This window comes from Emydura macquarii, unplaced genomic scaffold (assembly GCF_026122565.2).
Source record: "Emydura macquarii macquarii isolate MOO-44397 ecotype Brisbane River unplaced genomic scaffold, CSIRO-AGI_Emac_v2 contig_2897, whole genome shotgun sequence".
Classification (NCBI taxonomy): domain Eukaryota; kingdom Metazoa; phylum Chordata; order Testudines; family Chelidae; genus Emydura; species Emydura macquarii.
The window spans coordinates 40,896,857-40,915,803 of record NW_027133034.1 but is presented as its reverse complement, the minus strand read 5'-3'; the positions used below and the strand labels follow the sequence as shown (position 1 = coordinate 40,915,803).

The window sequence follows — 18,947 nt, the reverse complement described above, 5'->3', positions numbered from 1 at the left end:
TGTAATAAGATGGAGTGGTGGGGGAGGGAGGGTTGTTTGTGTTTGCTGCTCCCCCCCCTTTTTTTTTTTTTTTTTTAAAAAGCAAGGTAGCCCTAAACTGTGGAAGACAATGGTAGTGGAAAATCATGTAGAAATACCAGTAAAGTGCCTGGACAACGTATGCATAATCCAAGTATATTTCAGATATCACTGAAAAAAATGATGATTCAGGACTATTCACTAAATTTAGAAGGTTATTGCTAAAATCTGGAGAATGCTATCTATGATAATAGAGTTTCTATGGAAGAATAAACCAACTACAGTTTTCTAAAATTTAAGATAAAGATTTACATTCACAGCAGCTGCTGTTTTTAGTTATTATGAAAACAATCATATTGGGAATGCTCCCTTTGCAACCCATTAGGTCTGATCTATTGTTCTGAGGGAGCAGTATATTGAAATTTACACAAATCTTGCCCTATGAAATAATCAGAAAATAGGATTTTTGGTAAATTTCTAACTCCTACTTATATGCAAGGCAAAGTGAGAGAGAAAGAGAGAGATAGTCAGGCACACAGAGTCACTGCAGAGAGAAGTTGAGCACTGTGGGACAGCAAGAACTAAGCTGTATCTTAATATTAAAAAGTGTTGTATAGCTCATCTCTTAAAAAATGTCAGTCAACTAATAGAATGCTTTACCATATAACCTTAACACTGTTCCTTTACGATGAGAATTTCATTATATTTTCAGTGTATGGTCTGATGTCATAATATCATAATCTTCTACATCAGGTGCAAATGATGCAGATGGTTGCATTTTGTGGAAACGGTTTAAACCTTTCCTGATTAGTTTAATTTTCTGATTTCTAGACTCTATAACCGGTGTCACCACATAAATGTATACTGTAGCAATTAGCTGTTTGCTATCTTACCTGCCACTACAGAGAAGCCAACGAGCTAGAGAATAGTGAGGTATGATCTTCTGTATGACACTAGCCATCACCATGGTAACCACGAGCTGTACACCTATCACACCCTGTGGAGGAATAAGTTAAGTCAGTAGATGTAAAAATGCTGAAGTACACATTTTTTATATTTTAAAAACAACCTTTTATAGGAAGTCTAATGAAATTGTTTAACAAAAAAAAAAAAAAAAAAAACACACACACACACAAATGAGAGGCATACAAAACAATTTAATGAAATGGTCTGAGACTTGCTACAATCAGTCCTAGACCTGCTCTAAAAAAGGCACTGCTAGACCATGGGACCAGTAATAAGTGTCCTGTCTGACAGCTCATGAATCCTTAGTGCTAGAAATGCATCCAAGAAAGCAAGGATTTCCCTGCACTCCAGTGGTACAAGCCATTTATTTTTGGATATGGCGTTTCACAACATATCAGACCTTAAAATTACATCACTGATTACCATCTTGCTTTTTGTTCTCACTTCAATTCTTACTTGATTTTAACAGCAAGATACTTCACAAGCTTGATAGAGTTAACAATTTATAACATTTATAAGAAAGTTGGAATTTCAACATTCAAGCAATATAAAGCAGTTGTTTCCAACTTTAACAATTCAAGGGATAAATTAAAATCATATTGAAATTTTGATAATTGAGGGTGTAGGTGGAGGAAGGAAAGAAAAGCAAGATGGTAATCGGGGTGGCATAACTTTAAGATCTGATACTCTGACCACACAGAGCCTCTAACTCTTTGGAAAGATTAATAATGTCCTCATCACTTGTCCAAGTTTTGATCCCTTGCTATTTGAACAAAAACTCAAGACAGACCACAAAAGCTGTTTTTTTAAATTTAATTTCATGCTATACAACTCTTCCTTAAAGATCTAGACTAAAAATTTAAATGCTTTAAAAATTCTAATTCCAGTTCTGTTCTTGAACATGCAGCAGGACACCCCAAAGCTTGTAAAACCAAATGTTAATGAGTTCAATATTATGAGTATATCAACTTATTTAGCATTTGCATATTTGCCAAGCCAAGAAATTTGGTTAGTGGGCACTTCTCAACCATGGGTATTATTGTTTGATCTGTACTGCACCTGCAACCTGGATCGTCTCAAAGATCCCAACGTTTGGGCTGCACAGAGACCTTGCCCACTCTGGAATCAAATAAGAATGGTCCACTGATGATGTGGCAAGTCGAAGCCAGGCGGGCAAGCAATAGGGTCTGTATCAAAGAACTGACTGATGGTTGATGTTAAGCACCAGTCTTCCCACCACAGGGACTTCACTGTCACATACTGGCATGGCAGCCTTGACCACAGTGGGTATTGTGAAGAAAGATATGTTCAACGACCTTTTTAGTCCAGCACCTACAAGGGCAAACTTGGGTTGGCATGTACCTTTTCAAGCACCTTGCCAGATGCAATCTCCCTCCTGAAGTAAGGGGAAGCAGAGTGGCTCAGAACAGGAAGCCATGGAAGATGAGTTGGTCAGAGTGTTCCTATGATAAGCATTGTTGAGTTGAGTTGCATGTCAACAAGTTTGGTGTGTGCAACCGACTCCATACCAGCACACAGTACTCTGCTATTGAGTATAAGATGGCAAGAGCTAAGGTCCTTTGGTTTGGAGTATCCGCTCCTAATGAGCAACCTGCCAATTTGCTGAGAAAGTTGTTGCATGTCTGGACCTTCTTGCTGCTCTCTTGCTTGGGTGGCTTTTGTATGTCAGTGTTCAGTGAAGGGTCATGCTTAAGTAAGCTGGGTATGCTTCAGCCTTTAGTCATTCATTATGATGTTTAGTTCCCTCTTAATGTTGGCATGGTGGAGGTGGAATGCAATAGAGACTGTCTTGCAGGTGCTAGGTTGATGGCACCATGTCTTGCAGTAGTCGGGCAGCTCTGCAGCATCATCACTCAGGGTCTTCCCCAGCTCAGAAAATTGGAGCCTGTGGCCAGCAGCAGATGTCATCTGCATAGATGAACTTCCATGAGTGGGTTTGTGGCAAGTCACTGATGTATAGATTTAACAAGGTTGGGACTAGAAGAGACAACTGGCATAACCTGTTCATCTATTTTTTCCAAGCACTTGTTTTCTCATCCACATGCACACTGAACCATCTTTCTCAGAGGATCAGTAACCCAGGATGGGAGGACTCTTGATATTTTAAGACCGGTGTGCCAAACCGTATCATACACTAGTGAGGTCAAGGAAATTAACGCCTGTTTTCAGGTTTCTTTGGAAACAGTTTTTGATTAACATGGTTAGCACAAGTACTTGATTGCATGTGCTTCAACTTTGTTGAAAACCTACTTGCTCAATATTTAAGATGTTCTCCTCCGCTGGTGTTATTCACTGTAAAAATTAGGTGCTGTGGAACCTTGACACACAGAGAAAGCAGTAATCTTGTACAGTAGCTTGATGCCTGGTTTAGGTCTTTACCAGATTTTGTGAAGCCGATAACTTTTGACAGTCTTCCTTCACTGGTGACCCTTGTGAAGAATTGAGCCAGCCAAGAGCAGGTGCATGGACCAACATGTTACCATAACTCCGGAAAGATGTTATATAGCTCTCTGTCCAGCTCTGGAACTGTGAACAGTTTAGGTCAAAGCAAGTGACTCACTACTCACAGATGATCAGCTTGGTGTTGATGGGGGTTCCTGGGCTACTCCAAGGTGATGAACTAAACTCCAGCATTTCCAGCTGGAACAAGTGACGTCTCAGTTCTTGGTCTTTTCCTCCCATCCGACTCGGCAAGCACAACTCAAAGCTTCAATTAAGTGGTCAGCCATGTCCAGGTCACTGGCTGACTCACAACTGCTTGAGTAGAGCAGCAATGGATCGGTGTTCTTGTTGCGCCACCTGTCAGTACCCATCACAGTCCAGGGAAGGTAATGATCCTCCTAGCAAACTGAATTCCGCAGGCTCATACTTGAAGAATCCCAGAATTGCCACTTCCACTAACCCTAAGAATGTGGAATCCCACGGCTTCCATACCATCAGGTCCACCCTCCAAGTCTTACAACTCAATGCTTTTATAAACAGCAAAGTGGCATTTAATCAGCACTCTAACTCAGTATATCAACTGATATATGTTAGGAGTCAGTATAGATTATTCTTACTATGATGATTTAAACATGTAAAACCAAATAAGTTAATATAAAAATATTAAGTAAGATGAAGGGAAGACATGAGTTTCTTTAATAAGCATGGAACTAAAATTCTACTAACAAAGAAAGGATTGAACAACATACTTCATCTGAACGTTCAGTGACTGGGGCTTCCTTTAGTTTAATTGCAAATAAAACTCTCCCTGGCATCAAGTCCCTGCTCTGAACATTTTATGGTCAGTCTGACCATCCCCACACCCTATCCCTCACATGTTCTACTTACTAAGTCCCTCATCCTTTGAATTTGTTACTATCTTGAGGTGGAGTTCCATTAACATTTCCACAAAGGAGTGTTTTATCATAGCATCATTTGGAGCAGGTGCCAGTCTTTACCCCTCTGAGGCCTTTCACTTGAGGAAAAAGGCAGGTTTTTAACCAAGGTTAGCTAACCCAAGTTAACTAACAAAGGTAAAATCCTCATGAAAACAAGATAGTTTGTAGTTTTCGCATGACATACCAGGTCTAAGTGCTAATGAGCTATCAATATATTTGGGTGTAGGTTCTCACATCCACATAAACTCATCTCCTTAGTCAAGTTATTGTTGTGAGATGTCACCAAACCTACTAAAGCTATTTGAGTCAGTTATGCACATGATCAGGAATTATTGTCACTGACTGTCCAAATTACTTCCTTTTTCCCCATAACTCACCAAAACACCCTCCATACCTTAGTGCTTTATTTCTCAAAATTCTAAAAAGACTACAAAGAAAACATCCTATCGAATCACATCACTGCATGGTGTGCTTTTGGGGGCTTTAAAAGTAACTATGTGGCTCATATACTCCAATTTTAAAATTTTTTTTATTCTGAATATTCTTCTGGATTATCTTTGTGAAATACAGTAAAGCAAAGACTTGTATAATGCTCTCGCCGCACAACATGGCTAGCAAAGAGTTCCTAACTGTGTTTGTGCATCACTATTCACTGTGATATAGCATGACTGTCTTGCTCTAATATGTGGACAAGTTCACCTAGATATCTTATACAGTCCCCTTTTGTGGTCTAAGTGCCTCCCAAAATTATTTGTATGCACAAAGATATATATTTGTCTCTCTCTATTCCTGATATTTCTAGAGAAAGAAGCATAGTTTGTTTATTTTGAAAAAAGCTTTGTAGGCAACCTTTATACATCACAAAAATCAAAAAGGATACACACCTTATTTTAAAATAAACCCTTTACCAGTCACCTCTGAAAGTCTATAACCTTATTTTAAAAAAGACTGAGAGCATAGTCATGGGTTATGGCCTTTCTGGTTGCACTTTTGCCAGTTTAGGGTAAGATAATATAAACTATAGCTTGTTCTATATAACTCATTCTCCACTCACGTTGTTGTATTTGAGCTATGCTTCTTCACAATTGCAATCTTGGTAAAGATCTGTAACGTAGACAGGCTTTTGGCAATCAGAGGGTGACTTTCAATCTTGGGCACCATTATCATGCCAGACATTTTTCCATGATTTATGATGGATAAGATATTACTTCCAACCACTTTTTAATCTTAAGATTTCACTCTGCACTACCCAAATATAGAAGTGTGTGACTTTAATGTCATGCTGTCAAACGTATTGCAGTTTACTTCTCACCATTTCAGAACACCAATACTAGTGCCACTGCATTCAGTAGTTTTAAGTTAAAGGATCATGTTTCACCACGTTGGGAAAAAATCCTGATATTTCAATAAAGAAGCCATGAGTCTTCAGATCCTTGACAATGACTTGAAAAACATTCCTCTCCCCCCCTTCTCCCCCACTCTGAAATTGTGAAGAAGCATAACACAAGCACATCATCAGTGGAGAACTTATACAGAAATAGTATTTCTGGCAAAAGTGGAATGGTAAGACCATAACACTATTAATTGGTAATTGAAGGTGTTAAAGCAAGCATTCAGTGAAATAATCTGACTAAAAATCATTTCCTCTCAATTATTCCTTTTACTGATTTCAGATGTCATTTTACTAGCTCTCCAGTCATCATAGGACTTATCTAAAGCAACAAAATTTGCAGGTCTCTCTTTGCAGGTAAAAGATATAGTAGTCAGGATGCAGGCATTTTTAAGCGCTGATACAGAAAAAAAAAGTGCACATTTTCCCAGAAAAGATGTTCCCCTGAAGTCTCCCAGGGAAGACAAGATCTTAATTTCTAATATAAAAAGAAGCCAAGAAAAACGAATTTCCAAGTCTCATTTACAGATAAAGAAACACAGGACATAAGTTCTAATATTTTTTTTCCTTTAAGTCCAATGTGAAAGCTAGCATAGCCATTATTTAGCTCTTCACTTTAATTTGTGATATTTTTGCAATATAATTGTGGTACATTTTATATACTAGCTCATCACTAAATAGCTGAAAGACAAGCTATGTAATTGATGTTATTTACATTTTATTCCATAAATATATAACCCCCCCATAAACTGCATAAGTGCCATTAAAGCAAACAAATACAACAAACATGCTCAAAATTCAGAAGCAGTATCAATTCCTGAAAGATAAGTATTTGGAAAGTAAAATTGTTCTATAGAAATAAAGAACTTATAGGGAGACCTTTACACTGTAATAATTCTCTTAAAAAAAAACTACATGTAGACTCAGAATTGGTCAATAAAAACCTCTGCTTCAATACTAGTTTCTATCTGAGCTGTTCTTTCTCCCCCACTACCCCTTAAAAAAATAATTACAACACTGTACTCCAAGTGACAGCAGGATTTTCAGGAAGTTGAGCTTCACAGCTAGAGTCTTGTATCTCCAGATCACTAATACAAACCCAGATCAGTTCAATGATGACAGGAAGTTGTTAACATCTTATAACTGTTAAGAGGCATATGTGAAATGAGTTGGTAGTCTATGGCCTGGTCTACACTTATCAGGAAATTCGGCGGCAGTCAACAGAAAATACACAAGCTACGTAGCTTGTGTATCTCCCGTTGACTTCCTAAATTCTAATGAGAATGATGTCTTCACTACACTATGCCGACAGGAAATGCCCTCCCATCGAAACAGGGTTACTCTTTTTCCAGGGATGGATTTATTAAGTTGATTTCCAGATTGATAGAGCGGAAGTGCAGAGCCACTCAATCGATCCAACGGCATGGAATTTGCCACCATCAATGCAGACATACCCTGAGTCAGGTATCCAGCAAATAGAATCTACATCACAAAATAGTCACCACAATTGAAAGTCAGCAGTGAGATCAAGGACTGAATGGGAATGGAAGCTGAACTATTCATTTAACCATAGAAATGGTCCTTTCAAAAATCAGATTTAAAGCATCATGGCACAGCAAAATGGGAAAATTTACAATCCCACTATGAGTGCTATACCTGTTCTCTAGATTACTCAAGTTTGAGATATTTGGAAGAAGTCATACACCACTTCTTACCTTACTAAATTTTTATTGCTTCATATTCCCTACTTAAAAAAGCCAAAATTAAAAAATTAAACTTTGATAATTGTGAGCCATGTATCTAGGAACAATAAAGTTTCTTATGCTTGTACAGGATAACACACCATTTATTTACAGTTCCTTTAATGGAATTTCACTGGGAAAATGTTTATATGTTTTTCAGTACTAGTGCTGTCATCTATGTTAAGTTGCAGGGTAGACAGGGCATGGGCATTTTTACCATGTCATCTTACCCAGAACTAGACATGAAAGTTAAAACCCTAGCAGCTGCCAGTGCATTATTTACACAAGTGCTCTTAATGAAGCTGAACCCATGTGGGCAACAGCAGGACACAATCCTAAAACACAATCCTAGCATAGACAAATGCTTCATGGTTCCTGATGCAGCCTCCTGTTCTTAAAATCTTGAAGGACCTCTAAAGTTGAAAAAAATGAAAAGGGAAGGTAGAACAATGTATATTCCAGAGACCGTGACTATCACACCCTTACTACTACAAGAAGTTTAACTTTGATAACAGTTAAAAGTGAACAGAAGGAAAGAATAATAATTCGGATAAAGTTGCAAAATACCTATATCACTTATCTCAGAGAGGTAATTGTGCTATGTTTACAAATGAAATAAAATGTTATAGATAAGTACTTTACTAACACAAGTTCTCAAAGTACTTCTCCCAAAAGGTCATTTCTATATCCTTACTTTATAGAGTGCAGTTTGATTAAATACGTATTAGAGAAGAATAAAATTCAAGTGTACAAAGTAAAGAGCACCAAGGTTCTTAGTTTTATGCCAAGGCTCCACTTCAATAGCTCTATATTGATTTTTATCCAAGGTTATTTTCAGACACACGTAAGAACAATCTTGGGTTTTTTCCCTTTTGATCTCATTGATATACACATTGGCTTTGTACCTAAAGACCAGATCCTGTAAACTCTTAAGTACACGCTTAACTTTAAACATGGGCAATTTGACTGAAGTCAGTGAACTTTTTAACATGCTTAAAATTAAGCATATACACAATTGTTTGCAAGATCAGGGCCTTGATTGAGAATTAACATGGATATCCACAGAATGCCAAACAATGAGACAACTATATTCTTGAGAAAGTGGCTAGTGGGATCCTAGCAAACTTACATTATCCCCAGAAATATAACTCCAACCAGAAACTCTGTAAATCCACAAATCTAAGAAATAAGATTCTGAATCAAAGAACACTGATGTGCATTTGCAATTTAACTCAGAACATACATTTACTTTATACTTGCAAACCTACAAAAAATGCTGAAAAGCTTTCAAGTATTTGTAATGCATTTTCATAGCCAGCAAGGCTCTTTGCGGAATGTAGCGCAATATACTAGATCAGTGGTTCTCAACCTGTGGCCCAGTCATTACACAGCTGCAGCCCATGACACATCCTCAAGGCCATACAGGTAGTATTGGATGCAGCCCACAATGGCAAATGGGTTGAGAACCACTGCCCTAGATCTTCTCTAGCCCCCATGATGCAACAATATTTATAGAGGCCAGAAGTTACATGTGGGGGTGGGAGGAGGAAGTCTCTGAAATGCCATCTGATCAGGGACAGGACATGTCCAAATTAAAATTTACTTCCCTTCTGTTCAGTTCAGGTGGGGAGGAAACCGTGGCAGTATACAGTCATATGTAACACTAATTCAAAAGCCTAACATTTTATGTTGAATAAGATTTCTTAGTACTTAACATTTATATTACACAGTACCCAAAAGCCAGCCAGGTTGGGACCCTAGTGTGCTAGGTATTCTACAAACATTTGACAGACTCTTTTGCAAAGAACTTAAAAAGAATATATTCGATGGATGAGATAAAATATGGGCTGGTCTACACTAGGGACTTATATCAGTATAGATATTTCTCTCAGGGCTGTGAATTCTTCTGTTGACCTAGCTACTGCCTCTCAGGGAGGTGGATTACCTATGCTGATAAGAGAACCCTTACCACCAGCATAGGTAGCATCTATACTGTAGCATTTTAAATGTAGACACAGCCTAAGATACATGCGATTCTTGGCCAACCTGGCACAGTGATCACAACTAGCCACCTACCTACTATTATGAGGTTGCACTTTTCTGCATGCACAGTAGAATACCAATATGTACACTTGTAGGACGGAGCTCGCATCTTTGAAAAGTTCGGAGGGTTTTGTCTTATATTAAAGTATAATTCAAATATTACTCAGTGTATAATAGCAACCCAAAATTAATGAGTGCATGGGTTGTTGAGACACGATGTAGGAAGAATGAGGACAAAGAAAACCTTACAGGACTCATTAAATGTAGACATTAAACTCATGAAATATCTGTAGTCAAAGTCATATTTATATCTGACAAGTAGCCATCTACATGCTGACTCCGTCAACCAGAGCGGCATTCTGCACTCCTTTCCCAATCATCCACAGAGATTCCAAATGATACTAAGTCATCTTTGCAAGCATCTCAAAATCTGAGTGGTCTGCCTCTTTGACCCTCCATAAATGTCAGAGTACAGCACGCTCTTTGGGATCCTGTAATCCAGCATTTGCTTGACATGTCCAAGCCACATGAGTCTTTTCTTACTAATCTACATTCCCATGAATGACACACCAGGATGGTTTAACACAGGGGTTCTCAAACTGGGGGTTGCAAAATTATGGGGGGGAGTTGTAAGCTGTCAGCCCCCACGCATGCCAGGGCTCCAGCTGTCAGCCATGCATTGGGCTGACAGCCTGAGCCCTTCAGAGCTGGCTGACTGGAGAGCAGCAACTGTTGGCCAGGTGTCCAACTCTGAAGGCAGCACCACCGCCAGCAACAGTGCAGAAGGGTGGCACGGCATGGCGGGAGTCATCACTTTTTGGAAGGGATTGTCACAGTCTGAAATATTTTTAAAGGGAATCCCAGCAAAACATTTGAGAACCCCTAGCTTTAACAATTCCACATTTGTCACCCTGTCTTGCCATCTTACTTGAAGTATTTTACACAAGCCTCTGATATGAAAGTTAAGTCTTCTGGTATGTCTCGTGTAAGTCATCCATGTTCCTGAGCCATATAAAAGAGTGTATAAAACACGTCTCAAATATGGATTTTCACTTTAGTTGACAATTTATCATCCATCTTTCAAAAGACCTGGCTGCTTTGCCAATTCTACTGGTAAGTTCAGCATCAAGAGCTACACTGCTGGTAAGAGTAGAACCAAGGTAAAAAAAATTGGTCATCATCATCCAAACGAATGCCATCTAAGAAGATATCTGGAACTGTTTCTGAAGAGCCTCGGTGCATAACAACAATCTTCTTCAAGCTAATTGCTAGCCCAAAGATTTTACATGAATCAGAGAATTTGGTAATAAGACGTTGTAGGGCAGCAACAACAAGAGCCACAAGGGCTACATCCTCTGCAAACACGTCCCTTATGATGATCTCCTTCATCTTCATCCTAGCTCTGAACCTTGCAATGTTAAGCAAATCTCCATCTTGTCTAGTAGTAAGACAGACACCCTCTCAAATATCATGACACACATGTTGAAGCTGGAGTGAGAAGTGAATAATATTAAACAATACAAGAGCCAGTACTCAGCCCAGCCTCACTCCATTGTTGAGCAAGTCAGAATTTTGGTTTTCAGACATTACTGTTGCCCATTCTATCGTGTAAGGGTTTCACAAGGTTTAGCAACATAGATGGACAACCAAGCTTCCTCAAACCAATGTAAACCCCTGACTGCCTAACCGTGTGTATTTAAAGGCAATTTAAGTTTTGTAAATATTAAATGCTAATAAAGCTAATTTCAAGAAAGGTACCTGCCTCTGAGGCCCCTTCAAAATTCTCTTTTAACCACCAAGTTTTCCTGGTTTTTGTTGCTTTCTGGTCTCTACTATTGTGTAAGACAAAGAACAGAGGAGCATGAGTAGGTTCAGTAAAGGATATTAGGGGATATGCAAGCCCAGAGTTCCATGCTGCACATACATACACTAACAGGCTCACAGAGACATACAAAAATGATTGCGGCCCCTATCTGAAGGCTGCTGCCCCTCTAGAGACAAAAGAAGAGCGCTCCCTGCTTCCCATAGATATCATTATCACCACCACCTACTTCTCCGCACACCACTGTGGAAGTGTTCTGTGGAGAGATTTGCAGAAGAAAGGGGTTCTGCTGTCATTTTGCACCTCATGCAAACCCCTGGTAAACTATTTAATACAGCATTTATCACCAAAGTAAAAGCATTTATCCAGGATGGATAAAAATAAGTTTTTTTTTAATTTAATACATATTTTTTAAAATATACCCATTTTACATTTGAATGTATGACAACCTACGTTGAGGCCTAAACTTACAATAATATATTCAAATAATTTAAATTCAATTTTAAAAAAGGATATTAAGCAGTATGTTTGCTGTCAAAGTTTCATATAAAATTGAAACTACTAAACTACTAAAATTAAAAGTCACTGGCTAAGCACTTGGAACCAGAATCTAGTGACGTGCTAAATCAGTTTTTAACAGGAATAGCCTCTTCTGCATATTTTCTCCATTTCAATGTATTCAATTAGTTCATCTCAACAATGAGTCTATTCAAAGTTAAGAAACCAACTGGGAGCTGAAGAAAGCAGAAAAGCTTGTTTTCTTCCAATCTAGGATAAAAAAGTAGGTGTGATAATGAGATCTACTAGATCTAAAAACCTGAAGGACATGACCACCAGAAACAATCAATTCACTAACTATAGTTAATGCTCCCTTCATTTAATAAACCAGTTTTAAAAGGAAAACTATGTTCTGATAAACTTTTTGATAATGTTTTTCTAATATAATCAGCACATTTAAGATTGCTTTATTAGTTAAATAAAATTATCTTAAATTGATGTTTTTGTACATTTAATGGAATTCTATTTCCAAGCCAAATAAGCCTGACACAAATCACAAGTTAAGAATTAATCATCCACTATTCTTAACATAATAAAATGCAAAATTTAAGAATCTAAATAAATGTAAGTTAAGCTATATAATTGCTTAAATAAAATTTGTATAAATACAGTGCATGCACCTGGGTAGCAAAAAGAAGCCACAGATTTAATGTTGATTTGCAACTCAGTTTAGCTTTTACATGTTTTAATAGTGAACAACCAATGAAAGTCAAATGCGTCAAAAATGGTATCAACCTTTTTCCAAGTCACTGATAACTTGGAAGAAAATTATCTTGAATGCGTATGGATTAATGTCCTACCAGATAAAGCAAAGAGGAGAATTTATGTGGTGTCTGCTATAGACCACCAAATCACAATAAGGAACAGAATGACCACCACCTGACAAAACTATCTATAATGCATAGGGAAAAAACAATGTGATCACGGGGGACTTCAGCTGGAGTGACATATGCTGGAAGTCTCATGCTGCCACTACTAAAAGATCTTTGGAATTTCTAAACATTATTGAGGACAATTTCTTAACTCGATAAGTGTTGGGCCCAACAGTGAAATTCTTTATTAGACCTTGTCCTAACAGAGAAAGAAGAACTGATCACAGAACTAAGAGTTAATGGTAGCTTCAGTACAAATGATCTTGATTTGATCACATTTATAATGTGCAAGCACAATGAAGTCCAGACCAATAATATATATACTTGGCATTTTAAAGAGGGCCTATTTCACAAAGCTGAAAACAATGATGAGTCAAATGAGCTGGGAGGAAGATTATCAGAAAAATGTCACTGCTGATTGGGAATAATTTAGGTGCCCAAAGAGTCACAATCCCACATTTGAGAAAGGACATGCTGGTTAAAAAAAAACCCAAAAACCCTGAACTGGTGTAGAGGGGTAGTGAAGGCAGCTTTAACAAATAAAAATAATGTAACAAATGAAAAAAGGGGAAGTTGATAGTAATGATTATAAATAAAATATTAGGAAATTGTAGAAAATTGAGAAAGGAAGCACAAGGACACAAAAAGTCTACAGGCAACAGTTAAACACCACAAGGAGTTTTTAAAATCTATTAAGTACCAAAAGAATCCTGATAATGATATTGGTCCATTAGCAGATTAAAGCATAGAATTATCAATAATAATGAAGAGTGCAATAAATATTTCAGTTCTGTATTTGGGAATAAACAAATTAACATATGATAGTCTCGCCATATTGTGAGAACATACTTTCCATTCCCCTAGTATCTCTGAAGGATATTAAACAGAAATTACTGAAGTTAAGACATTTTTAAATAAGCAAGTCTGATAATTTGCATTCAAGAGTTTTTTAAAAGGGGCTGAGGAGCTCTCTGGACCACTAATGTTGATTTTCAGTAAGCCCTGGAGCACAGGGGAAGTTCCAGATGACGGAAGAAAGTTAATGTGCCAATTTTAAAAAAGAGTAAACAGGATGATCCGGGTTATAGGCCTGTCAGCCTGACTTCAAACCCAGGCAACATAATGGAGCAGCTAATCCGGGACGCAATTGATAAAAAAATTAAAGGAGGGAAATATTATATATGCCACTCAACATGGATTTATTGAAAATAGATCCTCTCAAACTAACTGGATATCTTTTTTTGATGAGATCACAAGTTTGATTGATAAAGATAACAGTGCTGATGTAATATACTTAGATTTCTGTAAGGTGTTTGATTTGGTACCATGCAACATTTGATTAAGAAACTAAAATTTAAAATTGACATGGCAAACATTAAATAGATTAGAAATTGCTAACTATATAAAATATAGCAAAACAAACAATGGTCATCAAGTAGGTGTGTTTCCAATGGGGTCCCATAGGGATCAGTTCTTGACCTTACGCTATTTAACATTTTTATCCATGACCTGGAAGAAAACATTATACCTTCACTGAAGGCTGGTGTACATTGAGTTTTGTCACCAAAAGTCAGGTTTTGGCAACAAAACAGTGGTGGTGTACACATTACAATGCTCCCCCCCACCGACAAAACTCCCCTGCTTTGGCAGCAAAATAAAACTACCTTGACAAGAGGTGTCGAGCTTTTTGCTGCAAAGTTAAAGCACCAAAGCTTCAGTGTTGACGCTGTGTGCCATAACTGGTCTCCACGAGTATCCCACAGTGCCCACATTGACCGCTCTGCTCACTGTTTTGAGCTCTACTACACTGTCTTGTATTCCAGCTACACAGCCATGCACCCCTACTCTTTCAAAGCCCCAGGAAGTTTTGAAATTGCTCAGCATGGAGAGCTCACACAGCTACTGCCCAGCTGAGCAGCTGGCTCCCAGCAGCAAATGGGAGCCTGTCTGGACTAGAGGGAAGGGAGTAGATCATTCTTCTGCGCCTGTGGAAGATGAGGCTATGAGGGAACTCTGAGGGAATCAGTCCTGCTCTCCTACAGCAGGAGGAGGGAAGAGACTCCTGATGTGCTGTGCAGAGCTAGAGAAGGAGGCGAGGGTTGATGTCAGAGTGTCCCCTTCCCTTGCTGGTGTACAGGTCTCCACTGAGTAGTATGCTACCCAGATAGAAAACTTGTAGCAGGGAGTTGTGTGCCACACTCAGCTCAGGCAGCTGAAATTGTGGCTGTGCAAGCTGCATTAATGGGTGCTTGGATTAAAGCCTGACAGTTGTGGCCTCAGACTCTAACTGGGCCATACAAGCATGTTTGAATTAAATGCTTACATTGAAGGAAAGAAATATAACTAGTCTGGATGCTAAACCCATCGGTCATGCTAAAAGATTGAGGCACTGTGGGAAGCCAAACTTTGACACCGAGCACCAATTTGGATGACAAAAGTAACCAGCTCGCAAAAAAATCAGGTGAAGTAAGGCAGACAAAGCAGCCAAGAAGGGAGCACAAACAGGTCCGACATGGCAATCATCATCAGCCCTAGTAGCTGCTGCTCAGGGAAGCAAAGAGATTCCTTAGCCATTATAGACTTAGCAGCTCTGCAGAAGGGTGATGCAAATATACAACAATTGGTACAGAATGGAAAAATAAATGGTTGGAAAATTGAACAACACTCGAGTGGTTTACACAGAAGTGGGCAAAATATATGTAAATACTGTATATATAAAGCAGCAATACTAATGGGATCAATAGAGCCCAACCTTGTTTTGTTTTTATAGATACACAGCCCTCACACAGATGCATGAAAGCACAGAGTCAATAGATGCAACATGAATTTAAAGCATTGTATATTACTCAGTATTGGGATAATTTGTGAAGAACCATTGATACAATTTGAACACCCTTGTAACAAAAATGGTTCTGGCATTTGGAATTCTCAATATACCTTGTTACCTAACATCATTAATTCTACCATTGTGTATATTGGACAAGATTGCATTTGTGTATGTATGCAATGTACAAAAAGGATATCAACCCTGCCTAACACGTTATTGTAATGTTTCTATACTTAAATTGTGAAATGTAGTGTATATAGTACCAAAAACTCTATTTACGTTATTGGCAACAGATATTAATATAGTAAAATAAGTTCAACCTGTGATATTGGGAGTCAACACTGATCTGGTACAACACATGCTAATACATCCAAAAATAACCCTATTAACACATGTTCAGAAACAATTAAACACGGTAAATTTAATAGTCAAACACAATGGGGTTAAAGTAATGAAAGTCCTAGACACTGCACAGGCTGCTACAAGCCAGAGCTGGTGGGAAACCCTATTGGAATGGTCCCCTACTGCAACAGGGATTTTGAATTTGGCATTACATCCCATTGTGATTGTGTGTGTTGCAAATGGTCTCCATGGCAGCTGCAGTGGAACTGTTCTGGTGGACTAAAAAGTCCTTGGCACAACTCAAGAGCTTGAAGAATCCCAGAGTATGAGTGGCACAACACTTTGTGCTATATCCTGCCGATGAGAAAACTATAAACGCTCGGGCCTCTGATGGGGTGCCTTGAGCCAAAGCTGGAGGTATTGTCAAGAGAGGTGTTGTGGTGGTCTGTCTCAATAGCATGATGGTCACCAAGAAAGGGATTGTTGAAGGCCTAACTTGGCCTGAGTTTCTTGACTTCTGTTTGAGGCTTAGCCTCAGTAGCCTTCTTTTTACAATTGGCAGAGACCAACAGAGTGCTGAGTAACTGTGGTATCTCAGTTTCTGTGCACCATAGCAAATAGTGTGCATTTGTACAACAAAACAAAGAGTTTGTTAATTTATAGTTGCATATAGAAAAAGATGAACAAGGACAAGAGTTTATACATTTACATTAAGGCGCATTCTTTCCCACCACCTCTCCCACTGCCAGAAATTGTTTTGCACCAATTATGGTGAAAACAAATATGTAGTTAATATTAATAATAAAGTATAAAGAAAGTGAAGGACATAAGAATGTCACCCAAGATAAGCAAATGAAAGGACAGTATGTACAGAAAATTAAAGAGCCACCACCAGGCAAGGGGGCACGCTTCATCGCCACCTGATTCTGCAGGAAATGCTGTCAGCCTGATCCCCTGGCAAGGCTACTGAAGCAAGCCGTTCATACATACAGCCTCTTGAATGAGCACAACTCAGTCTAGTAAGTATAAATATGTTATAGTTAATTGTTGGCTTTGTATTGAATTACCTACTTAAGAAATTCTTACACATTAAACCTTACTGATCTGCAAATCGGGCGTACTGTCTCTCACTAGTAACTTCACATTGATCATAAAGAATACCCTGCAACACAGTGGGGGGACAGGGGGATATCAGCCAGCTATCTGTGCACCAGCTTCTGCCTCAGGTCTGGTTGCATCTAGCTATTATCTGAACTTAGAGACAACATGCAGACACACTCATGGTCCCTCAACACACACACTGTCTCTCTCACTCACACACTTCTGTGGACTTCTGTGTTTGTGTTAGCAATGTCAGTTTGGCTGATAACCACCTTTCAACTGTGCTGTCAATCTAGTAGGATGCTCATGGAAGAATGGAATTCAGAAACCTTCATCACGTTATGCTGTGCCTGCCCCATGAGGTATTGCAAACCCTTCCAAAACTCCCTGCATGCAGTTACACATGGGATAGCTACCCATAGTTTACTGCTTCCTCTGTCGATGCAAGAGCTGGTAGAGTGGAGTGCACTCCACTGACACAAAGAGCACAGTTTAATTACAGCAGTGGCTGTACACCGACATAACTTGTGTCAACAGAACTCTAGTGTAGACAAGGCCTGATAAAGTCTGCAGGTGACACCAAAACTGGAAGAGTGGTAAATAATTAAGAGGGGACATGTCCCCAATTCAGAGCCATCTGTATTACTTGCTCAACTGGGCACAAGAAAACAATACATATTTTAATAGGACTAAATGGAAATGTATACATTATGAACAAAAGATGGGGGGACTATCTTGGAAAGCAGTAACTTTGAAGAAGATTTGGGAGTCGTGGTGGATAATCAGCTGAACATGAGCTCCCAGTGTGATACTGTGGCCAAAAAAATTTATGCGATCCTGGGATACATGAACAGGGAAATCCAGAGTAGGAGTAGAGAGGTTAATTTACCTTTATATGTAGCACTGATGTGACCACTGCTTGAACAGGGTGTCCATTTCTGATGCCCACAATTCAAGAAAGATGCTTATAATTGGAGATAGTTTACAGAAATGCCATGGGAATGATTAAAGGGTCAGAAAACATGCCTTCTAGTAATAGACTAAAAGAGTTCAATCTATTTATCTTAAATAAGATTAAGGGGTGACTTGTCGATACTTACAAGCTGTAATTATCAACACGGGGAACAAATTTTTAATAATAGGTTCTTCATTTTATCAGAGAAAGCTATAACATGACCCATAGGCTGGAAGTGTACGCTAGACAAATTCACACTGGAAATAAGGCGTATATTTTTGTTAGTGAGGGTAATTAGCCACCGGAACATTTTATCAAAGGTTGTGGTGGACTCTCAGTCATTTACTCTCATCAACCTTTAAAGCAAGATTGGATGTTTTTCTAAAAAGGTATGCTTTTCCTAAAAAGGAATTATTTTGGGGAAGTTCTATGGCCTTTGTTATACAGAAGGTCAGGTTAGATCACAGTGGTCCTTTCGAACCTTGGAATCTATGAAAATCATTTTTTTTTTTTTAGGAAAATAACTAAGTACAAATGCAAAACGAGATTAAAATTGTTTATTTACAACAATCCACCCTGATTGGCATCAATTCCATTTTAGCCAACACTGGAGTTTCCCAAGGTTTGATGTACCCTGTGCCCATTCCCCCACAAGTCACCATCTTTGCCAGACACTCAATCACACTCCATTGATAGCCACGAGCTCTTCTGAATATCTGGGGGATGGAGAACAATTTAGTATTCAACCCCAAGGCCTGGTCTGCACTAGAAAATTAAGACTTAACTACATCACTCAGGGATGCGAAAAATCCATAGCCCTGAGCAAAACAGTTAAAAAACTGCCAAACTATCAAGTAAATTTCACTCTCCTCCTAAACACTGAAATTGGAGAGTACAACCCAAAAAACAG

At 38.6% G+C, this 18,947-nt stretch overlaps 1 protein-coding gene across 1 annotated transcript in view; it reads right to left on the bottom strand.

Annotated features, from left to right (window-relative positions):
- TMEM161B (transmembrane protein 161B) overlaps positions 1-18,947 on the bottom strand; it is a 69,356-nt gene that overhangs the window by 40,627 nt on the left and 9,782 nt on the right. Inside the window, exon 2 of the mRNA XM_067568541.1 lies at positions 912-1,015. Within this exon, the coding sequence (XP_067424642.1) occupies positions 912-1,015 (104 nt within the window). The remainder of the gene's footprint in view (positions 1-911; positions 1,016-18,947) is intronic.